The sequence below is a fragment of the Scyliorhinus canicula genome, chromosome 21 (genome assembly GCF_902713615.1).
Source record: "Scyliorhinus canicula chromosome 21, sScyCan1.1, whole genome shotgun sequence".
Classification (NCBI taxonomy): Eukaryota; Metazoa; Chordata; class Chondrichthyes; order Carcharhiniformes; family Scyliorhinidae; genus Scyliorhinus; species Scyliorhinus canicula.
Window position 1 is genome coordinate 70,518,826 of NC_052166.1, and position 13,495 is coordinate 70,532,320.

The following is a 13,495-nucleotide window of genomic DNA, read 5'->3' on the forward strand; positions in this document are numbered from 1 at the left end:
TTCCAGCCTTGGGTGACTGTGCGGAGTTTGTACGTTCTCCCAGTGTCTGCCTGGGTTTCTTTCGGGTGCTCCGGTTTCCTCCAACAGTCCAAAGATGTGCCAGTTAGATGGATTGGCCATGATCAGTGTGCAGGGTTATGGGGATAGTGCCGGGGAGTGGGCTTTGGTAGTGTGCTCTTTCGTCTTTCTACGAGGGACCAAGCGGTCCTAGATCTTGTCCTGTGTAATGAGACAGGATTGATTCATGATCTCATAGTTAGGGATCCTCTCGGAAGGAGCGATCACAATATGGTGGAATTTAAAGGACAGATGGAGGGTGAGAAGGTAAAATCAAATACTAGTGTTTTGTGTTTAAACAAAGGAGATTACAATGGGATGAGAGAAGAACTAGCTAAGGTAGACTGGGAGCAAAGACTTTATGGTGGAACAGTTGAGGAACAGTGGAGAACCTTCCAAGCGATTTTTCAGTGCTCAGCAAAGGTTTATACCCACAAAAAGGAAGGACGGTAGAAAGAGGGAAAATCGCCCGTGGATATCTAAAGAAACAAGGGAGAGTATCAAATTGAAGCAAAGAGTATACAAAGTGGCAAAGATTGGTGGGAGACTAGAGGACTGGGAAATATTTAAGGGGCAACAGAAAGCTACTAAAAAAGCTATAAAGAAGAGTAAGATAGAGTATGAGAGTAAACTTGCTCAGAATATAAAAACAGATAGTAAAAGTTTCTACAAATATATAAAACAAAAAAGAGCGGCTAAGGTAAATATTGGTCCTTTAGAGGATGAGAAGGGAGATTTAATAATGGGAGATGAGGAAATGGCTGAGGAACTGAACAGGTTTTTTGGGTCGGTTTTCACAGTGGAAGACACAAATAACATGCCAGTGACTGATAGAAATGAGGTTATGACAGGTGATGACCTTGAGAGGATTGTTATCACTAAGGAGGTAGTGATTGGCATGCTAATGGGGCAAAAGGTAGACAAGTCTCCTGGCCCTGATGGAATGCATCCCAGAGTGCTAAAAGAGATGGCTAGGGAAATTGCAGATGCACTAGTGATGATTTACCAAAATTCACTAGACTCTGGGGTGGTCCCGGTGGATTGGAAATTAGCAAACGTGACTGGTTAATTAGTTGAAAGCAAAGAGTGGGATTAATAGGCGTTTCTCTGGTTGGCAATCAGTAGCTAGTGGTGTCCCTCAAGGATCCGTGTTGGGCCCACAATTGTTCACAATCTACATAGATGATTTGGAGTTGGGGACCAAGGGCAATGTGTCCAAGTTTGCAGATGACACTAAGATGAGTGGTAAAGCGAAAAGTGCAGAGGATACTGGAAGTCTGCAGAGGGATTTGGATAGGTTAAGTGAATGGGCTCGGGTCTGGCAGATGGAATACAATGTTGACAAATGTGAGGTTATCCATTTTGGTAGGTATAACAGCAAACGGGATTATTTAAACAATAAAATATTAAAGCATGCCGCTGTTCAGAGAGACTTGGGTGTGCTCGTGCATGAGTCACAGAAAGTTGGTTTACAGGTGCAACAGGTGATTAAGAAGGCAAATGGAATTTTGTCCTTCATTGCTGGAGGGATGGAGTTTAAGACTAGGGAGGTTATGCTGCAATTGTATAAGGTGTTAGTGAGGCCACACCTGGAGTATTGTGTTCAGTTTTGGTCTCCTTACTTGAGAAAGGACGTAGTGGCACTGGAGGGTGCGCAGAGGAGATTCACAAGGTTAATCCCAGAGCTGAAGGGGTTGGATTACGAGGAGAGGTTGAGTTGACTGGGACTGTACTCGTTGGAATTTAGAAGGATGAGGGGGGATCTTATCGAAACATTTAAAATTATGAAGGGAATAGATAGGATAGATGCGGGCAGGTTGTTTCCACTGGCGGGTGAAAGCAGAACTAGGGGGCATAGCCTCAAAATAAGGGGAAGTAGATTTAGGACGGAGTTTAGGAGGAACTTCTTCACCCAAAGGGTTGTGAATCTATGGAATTCCTTGCCCAGTGAAGCAGTTGAGGCTCCTTCATTACATGTTTTTAAGGTAAAGATAGATAGTTTTTTGAAGAAAAAAGGGATTGAGGGTTATGGTGTTCGGGCCGGAAAGTGGAGCTGAGTCCACAAAAGATCAGCCATGATCTCATTGAATGGCGGAGCAGGCTCGAGGGGCCAGATGGCCTACTCCTGCTCCTAGTTCTTATGTTTTATGTTCTAAAATAAAGGGCAGAATTCTCCCACGCCCCTGCTGACTGGTTCAATGGCATTGGGGGAGGGGAAGAGAGAGATTCGCTGGGAGGCCCTGAAGCAGATTTTCTACTGGCATGAATTTAAAATCTTCCGGTGGTGCCCACCATGGCTGATCTGGGAAGCCGCTGGTGCCCACCATGGCTGATCTGGGAAGCCGCTGGTGCCCACCATGGCTGATCTGGGAAGCCGCTGGTGCCCACCATGGCTGATCTGGGAACACATTTGCAGCAGTCACAAAATTGATTGGCATCCAGCTAATGGGATGTAGATATCGACCTGACTGGAATCTTCCCCAATGCCAGGTTCTCCGCAACACCAGCGGAAAAACGTGCTGGTCCAGACTATGTCTGGAAGAACGAGGTATGCAGGCGTCAGGACTTCTCTGAAGAATGCTCAGGGCTGCCTCCAGAGTTCGGGATGGAGGCTCCCAGTGACCCTGCAACAGAAGGCATATGGTGTGCTAGCCTTTATCAGCAGGGGGATTGTTTCCGAGCCACGAGGTCATGCTGCAGCTGTACAAAACTCTGGTGCAGCCGCTCCTGGAGTACTGCGTGCAGTTCTGGTCACCACATTATAGGAAGGATGTGGAAGCTTTGGAAAGGGTTCAGAGGAGATTTACTAGGATGTTGCCTGGTATGGAGGGAAGGTCTTACGAGGAAAGGCTCAGAGATTTGAGGTTGTTTTCATTAGAGAGGAGAAGGCTGAGAGGTGACTTAATAGAGACATACAAGATAGTCAGAGGGTTAGATAGGGTGGACAGTGAGAGTCTTTTTCCTCGGATGGTGATGACCAACACAAGGGGACATAGCTTTAAATTGAGGGGTGGTAGGTATAGGACAGATGTCAGAGGCAGTTTCTTTACTCAGAGAGTAGTAGGGGTGTGGAACGCCCTGCCTGCAACAGTAGTAGACTCGCCAACTTTAAGGGCATTTAAGTGGTCACTGGATAGACATATGGATGAAAATGGAATAGTGTAGGTCAGATAGGCTTCAGATGGTTTCACGGGTCGGCGCAACATGGAGGGCCGAAGGGCCCGTACTGCGCTGTAATGTTCTATGTTCTATCACAGCAGCGGGTGGGTCCATCTTCTAGCCTCGGTGTGTTCCTGGAGACCCATCTTCTTGCTTCAACAGTGGTCTGACGTTGGAAACTCTTCAATATGGCACCCAGATATGACATCAGGAAGTGCATCATCAGGCCTGTCCCCCCCGCCACAGATGACGGGCTAAAAATTAATTATGCTGGGGCCGTAGATATGGCGTGGTTTCCCGTTGCCCTCTGCAATAGAAACCCCCCTCCTCCACACCCGGCACAGTCCCAGATGGGAGAATTCCACCTAACCTGTTTCTTCCTACTCTGTTAGTTCACCAATCCTTATCCCATGCTAACATATTGTTTCCAATCCCATGAACCTTATCCCCCCACCACCCAGTTTTTGGGAAGTTGAAACATGAGGAAGGAGATAATGAATTTTACTGCCATTTCATGACACATAATTACAAGAAACGCATTATTTGGGTCACAGACATCAGTCAGGTGGAAATCATGAAACCTTTAAATGCACCAATGTTCTGACCCTGTCACGAGGGGAGATGTTTCATGAACTAAAGACACAAGTGTGTGATCAATTACACTGGGTGTCTAACTGCATCAAAAGACTGATTGAACTCATTTGTAAGCAGGCATTCAAGGAACAAATAGGTGAACACCAAAAGTTGCTTATTTCAATTTTGCGAAAGAGTAGAAAGGGAACTGTGGCCAAACCACGGCTTACAAGGGAAATTAGAGATAGTATTAGATTCAAAGAAAAGGCATACAAACTAGCAACAAAAAGCAAGAGACCTGAGGATTGGGAACAGTTTCAAATTCAGCAAAGACAGACGATGGGCGGAATTCTCCGCTGGTGGCCAAAATCGCGGAGGCCATCGTGAACTCGGCCGAGGTTCACGATGGCCTCGGGGCCCGCTCCCCGCACCTAATTCACCCCCACCCGGGGGGCTAGGAGCGGGCCCCCGTCGTTCCCAGCCGCGACCTCGGCCGCCGGAAATGACGCCCGAACGGCGCTTCGCGGATGTCATCCGCGCATGCGCAGGAACCCGCGCATGTGCGGATGACATCAGCGCGCAGACGACGGAAACCCGCACATGCGCAGTGCCGTCTTTCTCCACCGCCGCCCGGCAAGACGTGGCGGCTTGATCTTGCCGGGCGGCGGAGGGGAAAGAGTGCGTCCGTTTTGGACGCAGGCCCGACGATCGGTGGGCACCGATCACGGGCCTGTCCCCTCCGGAGCACAGTCGCGGTGCTCCCGTCCCAATCGGGCCCCTGGATGCCCCAAATGGGCATCCGGCGCCCGTTTCACGAATGCAGCGACCAGGTGTGGTTGCTGCCGCGGTGAAACGGGCGTGAAGGGCCGGCCGCTCGGCCCATTGTTCCGAGAGGTGGGGAGGGGGTGGAGAATCGCGGGGTGGAGAATCGCAGGGGTGGAGAATCGCAGGGGTGGAGAATCGCGGGGGCGCCAGGGGGGGCGTAAAAAATGTCGGGAGGCCCTCCCACGATTCTTCCACGCCACGTGGGGAGCGGAGAATTCCGCCCATTAGGATTGATTAAAAAAGGGGAAAATAGAATTTGAAAGTAACTAGTTGGTAACATAAAAACTGACTTGTAAAAGTTTCTATGGGTATATAAAAAGAAAAAGATTGACAAAAATGAATATAGACCCTTTACAGTCAGAAACAGGGTGTCCTGTCCTCATTACATATAAATGTAAATCATTCAGAAATGACATGCCTTCTCATTACAATAACGCTGTTGCTTCAGAGCATCCAATATAATTTTGCAAAGGAATTGACTGATCTTAACACACAAATATCATCACTCGGAGGTGTAAATGTTCTTTCCATTCTGAACCAAGCAGGAAGTTAGCAGCTAACTGACTGGGTGTGGTTCAATTACAGAGGTTGTGTTTCATTTAAATATATGAAACCTATAAAGTCTTGGTTTATGCAAAATAAATGGACTTGCAATTAAATAACACTTTTCACAACCTCAATGTTCCAAAGGTTTCACAGCTAAAAATTTATTCGGGCAGCACGGTAGCCTTGTGGATAGCACAATTGCTTCACAGCTCCAGGGTCCCAGGTTCGATTCCCGGCTTGGGTCACTGTCTGTGTGGAGTCTGAACATCCTCCCTGTGTGTGCGCGTGGGTTTCCTCCGGGTGCTCAGGTTTCCCCCCACAGTCCATAGATGTGCAGGTCAGGTGGATTGGCCATGATGGATTGCCCTTGGTGTCCAAAATTGCCCTTAGTGTTGGGTGGGATTACTGGGTTATGGGGATAAGGTGGAGGTGTTGACCTTGGGTAGGGTGCTCTTTCCAAGAGCCGGTGCAGACTCGATGGGCCGAATGGCCTCCTTCTACACTGCAAATTCTATGATATCTATGATAACTGACTCTCATAATTTTGGTACCATTTGGGTGTCTATTGGAAATTACTTGTGGTCCATCAGGAGAAACCCCAGAGAACTTTCCCAGTTAAGTACAAAAGTCTTTGGGCTGTGATCCCACACCGTCTGACTGAGAGATAAGATAGCTTTCCAATAAGCAAAGACAGAAGGGTGGGGTTAAGAGTTCTGACAAACATGTTTCCCTTTCTAGAGTGGTCCATTTTGTACAACCAATGATTGAGATTTTGGAAGATGCTTAGGTGGGAGTCAACGGGGTTGGTGTAAAATGACTGCACTTAAACCGGGTCTCTGTCAGCTGAGGTTTCTTATAAACTAGCCTTTGAAGCCAATGGGCTTGCTCTCTTAAATGAATACTTATCTTAGATAAACCACAGTGTACTCACACTAAATTGCAGTTCCACAATGTTAATACAAAAGCATGCAGGGTACCTGTGATGCAGGTGGAACTGCAGGGTTCATGAGAAGACAGTTTCCATCTGTACATATCAGCAGCACTCACTCCCAGGCCCTTTCTTAGCAGCTTCAGTCGATTTCTGAAAAAATAAATGGAGAAATAAATGAGGCCTGAGCAAGGTAAACAGGAACAAAGCACTGCGCAATCAAGTGTGTTACAAACCTACCTGTCCTGCTGTTCAGGAAGAATTCCAAGACTCGTTACAAGCAGAGCTTCAGCTGGCTAGAAACAGAGAATGTAATAAAAATACCCAGCTTTAGAGAAACAGAAGATCACTCAATATCAGACAGATAATATCTGATACTTCATATCAGACAGATAATATCTGATACTTCATATCAGACAGATAATATCTGATACTCCATATCAGACAGATAATATCTGATACTCCATATCAGACAGATAATATCTGATACTCAATATCAGACAGATAATATCTGATACTCAATATCAGACAGATGCACTTTCTTTTCATCATGTGTTATGATTGATATTCCAAAAGCAATTTTCAGATCCTGGCCCAACAGATAACGGTTTTAATTTTTAAAAAACAGCTGAAAAATGTTCTGACTGATTTGATGCTGGAACTTCCAAATTACTAATATATCATTGCACTTAATAAATCTGATTAGACAGATTTCTAGTTTAAACAGTTTGATATTAGTGTAAATGTTTCAACTATGTCCAAAATATCAAAGCTGTTTTATTGCTGTATTTGCCTCACTGTTACACTTGCACAATCTCTAGACAGCAGAAGCTCTGACATGAACAGCAAATAATGAAAAAGCAGAATCCAGGAACAACATCACTGTTGGGTTGCAGCATATAAACTCACGTGCCTGAGGAAAGGCTCACTATCTATTCATAGAGCTTCTTGTGCAAATTTGCTACTGGCAGAGGTGCCACTCGGATTGAAAAACTGTAACAGAAGTGTAAGGACCCCCTGTTTGTTCCTATCTATTCCTATCTTACAGAAGTGTAAGGACCCCCTGTTTGTTCCTATCTATTCCTATCTTACAGAAGTGTAAGGACCCCCCTGTTTGTTCCTATCTATTCCCTTCCTTTGCTTTTGTAATTACTGTTTAGATTCATGGGTGATTAATGGACCTGTGACTTTAAGACAAAGCAGCTTGTGCATGGCCTGTGCCTTTAATTTGAGCAAGGATTGTCGCAGCAGGAGATCAGCGATGACAGACTTGGCTGGCGGTCAATGCACTAGGCCGAAATGCTGGGTCAGTTAAAGGGGGTAGTAAGTTAGTTTGCTCGTTATCCTGCTGAAATTACTGCATATTTTCCCTTTATTCAGGTTATAAATAAACAGTAACTGTGTTTCAACTTGCAAGCCTGGTGACTGTTAATTATTGGGCAGCCAAGCGCCAAAGATTTTGGGAATTTTTATATCAATTATTAATTAATTCACTTGGGTTGGGATTCCAGGGCATTTAGTTAACTGCGTACAAGCCCATGGTGTCGTAACAGAAGTTTGGTGCAATATTTGAGTCCTGATCTACTGACAGTGACTATGATCTCACACTCCTTTAATACCAACACTAACTCGGTGGATAAATCTAGATGCATGGGTCTGACAGACTGCCTGCAATGTACACCAACCGGATTTTGCCAAGCTATTTAAATTTACTATTTGCATCCAACTTGTTGGCAGTATTCAGCTACATCTATTTACCAAAAAGGAAACTGCAAGCAGATTCACGGCAAGATAGTTCTGTTGCTACACAATTCTCTCAGAGTTTACATTATGCAAGTAACTTAGTCTTATAATGTACTTTGGTACATTTCTTTCAACACGCATTGAACCTGTTTAAGTCCACATTTTAGTGGAAGCTAAACCTGCAAAATTATGGCACTGAAAATATGAAACATTTAAAGTAGATTCAAGGTGCAAATATTGGAATGAGACCTGGGGCGGGATTCTCCGACCCCCCGGCGTCAATCCCGCCCCCGCCGTGTCCCGAATTCTCCGCCCCGAGATTCAGCGGGGGCAGGAATTGCGCCGCTGACAGGCCTCTCTCGCCGGCAGGAATCAAAACACCTACCTGACCGGCGGGATTGGCGGCGCGGGCGGGCTCCAGGGTCCTGTGGGGGGGGGGGGGGCGATATGACTCCGGGGGGAGTGCCCCTATGGTGGCCTGGCCCGCGATCGGGGCCCACCAATCGGCGGGCGGGCCTGTGCCATGGGGGTACTCTTTTTCTTCCGCCTCCGCCACGCTCTCCACCATGGCAGAGGCGGAAGAGACCCCCTCCCCTGCGCATGCGCCGGTATGATGTCAGCAGCTGCTGACGCTCCGGCGCATGCGCGGACTTACGCCGGCCGGCGAAGTCCTTTCGGCCCCGGCTGGCATGGCGCCAATGGCCGTTCACGCCAGCCAGCGGAGCGGGAACCACTCCGGCGCGGGCCTAGCCCCTCAATGTGAGGGCTTGGCCCCTAAAGGTGCGGTGAATTCCATACCTTTGGGGCGGCCCGAAGTCGGAGTTGTTCATGTCACTCCGAGACCCCCCGCCCCGCTGGGTAGGGGAGAATCCCGGCCCTGGTTATACTTGGTCTCCAAGCTTGGCAGCATCTAGGTTTGCAGCCCCATTTGATTGGCACCCCATCCACAAATATTCACTCCCTCCTCCACTGATGCACAGTGGCAGCTGTGTGCACCATGTCAAGATGCACTGCAGGAACTCATCAAGGTTCCTTCAACAGCATCTTCCAAACCCATGACCACTACCGCCTAGAAGGACAAGAGCTGCAGATACCTGGGAACCCCACCACTTGCTGGTTTCCTTCCATGCAACTTACCTCCCTGACTCGGAACAATATCGCCATTCCTTCACTTTTTCTGGGTTAAAATCCTGGAACCCTTCCTAAGTGTGCACACCTAGACCACATCGAAGGCAGCTCACCCTCTACATTCTCGAGGGTAATTTGTAATGGCCAATAAATGCTGGCCTAACAAGTGACGTCGACACCCCCCCCCCCCCCCCCAAAAAGTCCACAACTCTGCTGGTTACCTGTGGCATACAACATTTGTGAGGAGCATATCTTGATGCAAGTGAAGTGAAGGTATATCAAAAAGTCATTTTCCTTTGGGAAGCTCATTGCAAAATAATGAGCCACTTCAAGTTTACCTGCCTTTCTCGAAGAGACAAGCATCTTGGGGAAAAAAACTGCCCATCAGTTGGATATGCCAGCTATCCTCCCTAGACGATTTCTTACCATCCTATAATAGGCACCAATCTGTCCATTACTGGCAAGAACACATAAATCTGATGGGAATACTCAATCCCAGTATAAACACAGCATCAGAGGCATCTGGGGCTAATGAACACTGTCCCATAGGTAAATCAGTAGAGCAGGGTTGTGGATTTTCAAGGCTTTACTAATCAGTCTGCTCCTGTGGATGTTTTATATTGCTGGAATACACTGATCTGTTAGCAAAGTGTACTTCCTGTTCCTGACTTTACTGCCTCTCTGAAAGATTGCATCTAATCAGATTCAAATGTAATGTTGTTACAGAATTATCAAGTCAAGTCTTTTTAAAATTAACTTTTAATAATGATGTCTAATAGCATGACTGCAGTGCCTCCGAGTCCAGGAGTGCCAGCCACAAATTAGAGCTGACAGATAGCTCTTCACATTACCTTGTTAAACACAAGAGCAATGGCATCTGGGCAGGTTTCTATTCAATTATGTGAAGGTCAAGTGAACAATAACAGCCTAAGGTTATATGTGGCCTTCAACATAAAGAAATTCACAGAGCACCATGTAGAAAGATTTTACAACAGCTATCAATTTCTCTAATACCAAGATTTAAAAAAATTTCTGGAGCTGGAACAGGTTTCAAGAGGCAAAGAAAACATAACTCACCCTAACTATTTGGTTGAATTACTTACCGTAATTTCTGCGTTTGGTTTGCTTGCTGAATAATGTGTAGGAGTGTTTCATTGGAGAATGGAATCTCTGCAGACATGTTAAAGGCTTTCCTGAAGGTCAGATCCAGGAAGGTTTCATTCATTCTGTAGCTTCTCATCTTTTCTTGTTCTTCATAATACACCAGCAAGCTGGCTGCACTGGATTCTGCAGAGTACAGTGGACCTCCTCTTGTGTTTTCAGTCATATTTGCATTGAGCCCAATGTGCCCTTCGATATGAGAAGAATGTCCATCTGTAAATGCATTTGCCAAATGATTCTTGGACATTAATATATATTCTTCGGAGGTCATTTCAGAGGCTATGTCTATTGTTGCATAATCATTGTCTTCAACACTGTTAAGTTGAGTATTATTTTTGATGTCTGTAGTAAAGCAGAAAGACAAGGCAGATAGATTGACTAAAAATAAAATATTCAAGAAACAACAAAAGATTAAACAGATGAACCAACTTTAAGAATATGGATATATGTAGCACCTTTAATATAGGAAAACACAAATCATTTCACAGAAGGGTAATCAAATAATGGATGCCAAGCCAAAGAACCAAAAGCTTAGGCAATGAGTTCACTTTAGTTGCACGTTGAAGGAGGAGGGGAAGGTGGAAAGGTTTAATCAGTGGACAGAATGGAGCCAAAGGGGCTCAGACACAAAGATGAAGGGAGCAGGAGATGCCAAAATGGTCAGTGATGGGGTTTTGAGGGCAGCGGGGTGCTGAGCTGGAGATTACAGAACCAGGAAGGGGAGATGCCATTAAGTGATTTAAGCATGAAAAATAGAATTTTAAGTTGATGGTGTTGGAGTCAGTGCAGGTCAACAAGTCCATGGGTGAGGAGGTCTTAAAGAATATAAAACCGGCAGGAGATTTCTGATGAGCTGAAATTTGAGGGGGGTGGAGGAAAGAAGGCTGACCAGGAAAGAAATGAAATGGTCAAGTCTAGATGTGGGAAAGGCTTGGATGATAATAATAATAATCTTTATTAATGTCACAAGTAGGTTTACATTAACACTGCAATGCAGTTACTGTGAAAATTCCCTAGCCGGCACACTCCGGGTACACTGAAGGAGAATTCAGAATGTCCAATTCACCTAATAAGCATGTTTTTTTGGAACTGGCGGCATGGTAGCACAGTGGTTAGCACAGTTGGTTCACAGCGCCAGGGTCCCAGATTCGATTTCCAGCTTGGGTTACTGTCTGTGCGGAGTCTGCACGTTCTCCCATGTCTGTGTGGATTTCCTCCGATGCTCCAGATCTGGCTGCCTAAAAGCTGATGATTTGCTTGGGGAATGATGTGAGGTTTGGGAGAAGATAACAGATAGAAAAAAAATCTGAAGCAAAAGAGTAAGAAAATTGAAAAGAAGTTGAATATATTTCATTTTACGGTGATGGATTATTTCTCCAAAATCTCAGTGTCATACCTTTGTCTTGATGCATATTCTCATCTTCTGATTCAAACTCAGGAGCTGCTTCATCATAGATTGAATTGGTCACATCAAAACCAGCCAGATTTTTCACTGTTCCGAACAAACGGTTTCCTGTTTTGGAAATTTCCTTTGACAGCTTCTTGCTGTAACTTGCATTAGTATGAAAAATAGCCACACTCTCTTCACTATCCAAGTCATAACTCTGATCAATGAGCTCATCGTCACTTTCTATGCCTTGAGAATCAGATCCAGGCATGTAGTAATACGAACCAAAGGAAGGTCGAATGCGTTTGAAGTGATGAATCCGTGGCATTGTGTATTCATAAGTAATGTGAGGGCTCTTGCCGCTTTGAATTAGTAACTAAGAACAGAACAGAATCATTTTGCAATGCCATTTGTTGTAACAGGTTAGCTTGTATTACTTTTCACAATAACTGCTGTCATGGCATCTGAACAGCCAAGATATAAATTAAATATTTTAAAAGCTACAGAATTTTACATTAATCCAAAGAACGCCGTGGTCCAGAGATACTTGGCACATAAGGATTCTTGGCCAAATGCTAGTGTCATATGGACGTGCAGAGTAAACTGTCACTGAAAGGCCTAATGTCACCAGTTTGTCACCGGCTACTCAGACTTTGACATATCTATCAAGTCTGAAAATCCCAGGGTTCAAACCTATTGCTCTTGGCTTTTATGGGGAAACCTCGTGTTGGCTCATTCTGGTGAAGAAAGCATTAGTCACATGCTTCATGCAGGATGCACAGAATCTGACACATTCTGCTGAGATCATAGATTTCCACTGAAAATAAATAGAATTCACGCACTATTCATTAGTTAGATCCATAAAATTTCTGTGGGGTGTTTACTATGTTGTCCGGGAGAATGTGGAGTAGGTTTTGCCTCCTTGGTAGCCCACAGAAGGATATTGTTAGTGTGGAGGGACTCAAAGCCCCCGAATTCAGAGATCTGGCTTAGTGACATGGCCTGGTTTCTCAGACTTGAGAAAAGAAAGTTTGCCCCAAGAGGGTCAATGCTAGGGTTTGCCCGGAGGTGGCAGCTAATGTCGATTAATGAGAGGGTAGTAACTGATTGCCAGGAACTCCAGTTAATTTCTGACCTACAAATGAACTCCCAGATAAATGCAGAAAGAAAATTAGCAACAAATGTATGCGTAAAGGGGCTGGTTTAGCACAGTGGGCTAAACAGGAGCTGGCTTGTAATGCAGAACAAGGCCAGCAACACGGGTTCAATTCCCATACCGGCCTTCCCAAACAGGCGCCGGAATGTGGTGACTAGGGGCTTTTCACAGTAACTTAATTTGAAGCCTACTTGTGACAATAAGCGATTTTCATTTCATTTCAGAAGCAATGGTCTTTATGGACCTGCCCTGAATTTGTGAATAAAGAATTTTAGTCAAATTTAAAAAACAAAAGAAGAATACATACATTAAATACGCAGACAGTAAAGGAGAAGGGAGTACTAATAGGTTAGGAAGTAAAAAAAACAATTAGGATAGAACTCCGAACTATAAATTATATTATTAAAAATTGTAATATATTCTACAGATAAATAAATAGGAAAAGGAAAATCAGGATTGGAATAGGATCACAGACAGATGCACAAGGTAAACTCACAGATATTTACATTCCAGGGAGAATAACAAGTTGAGCATAACACAGGAATAAGAAATGAAAAGAAAATTCAAGGTGGAATGAGGGAAATAATGGGTAAACTAATCAAACTTGAGAGCTCGAGATGGATTGCATCGGAGCAGAGCAGAGGTACCTGTCCGTCATCTCCTGGACATCGGTGCACAGGTGTATCCGTGCAGTCACTGACGCCCTGGCGGATCAGTCCCAGTGGACCGCGCCCACTAGGATGCCCGGGCAGCGGGCTTCGCCGCCATCGCCAGGATGCCCTGGGCCCAGGGGGTCATCGATGGGGTGGACGTTGCCCTGCGGCCTCCAGAT

The 13,495-nt window shown here is 45.3% G+C and overlaps 1 protein-coding gene across 4 annotated transcripts in view; it reads right to left on the bottom strand.

The window, feature by feature from the left end:
* The window catches only part of adamtsl2 (ADAMTS-like 2), a 122,051-nt gene that overhangs the window by 38,883 nt on the left and 69,673 nt on the right, over positions 1–13,495 (bottom strand). For all 4 annotated transcript variants that reach the window (XM_038781867.1, XM_038781865.1, XM_038781864.1 and 1 more), the window contains 3 exons: positions 11,517–11,883; positions 10,063–10,462; positions 6,138–6,241 (listed from right to left, as the gene is read on the bottom strand). In XM_038781867.1, coding sequence (XP_038637795.1) covers positions 6,138–6,241; positions 10,063–10,462; positions 11,517–11,883 — 871 coding nt within the window. The remainder of the gene's footprint in view (positions 1–6,137; positions 6,242–10,062; positions 10,463–11,516; positions 11,884–13,495) is intronic.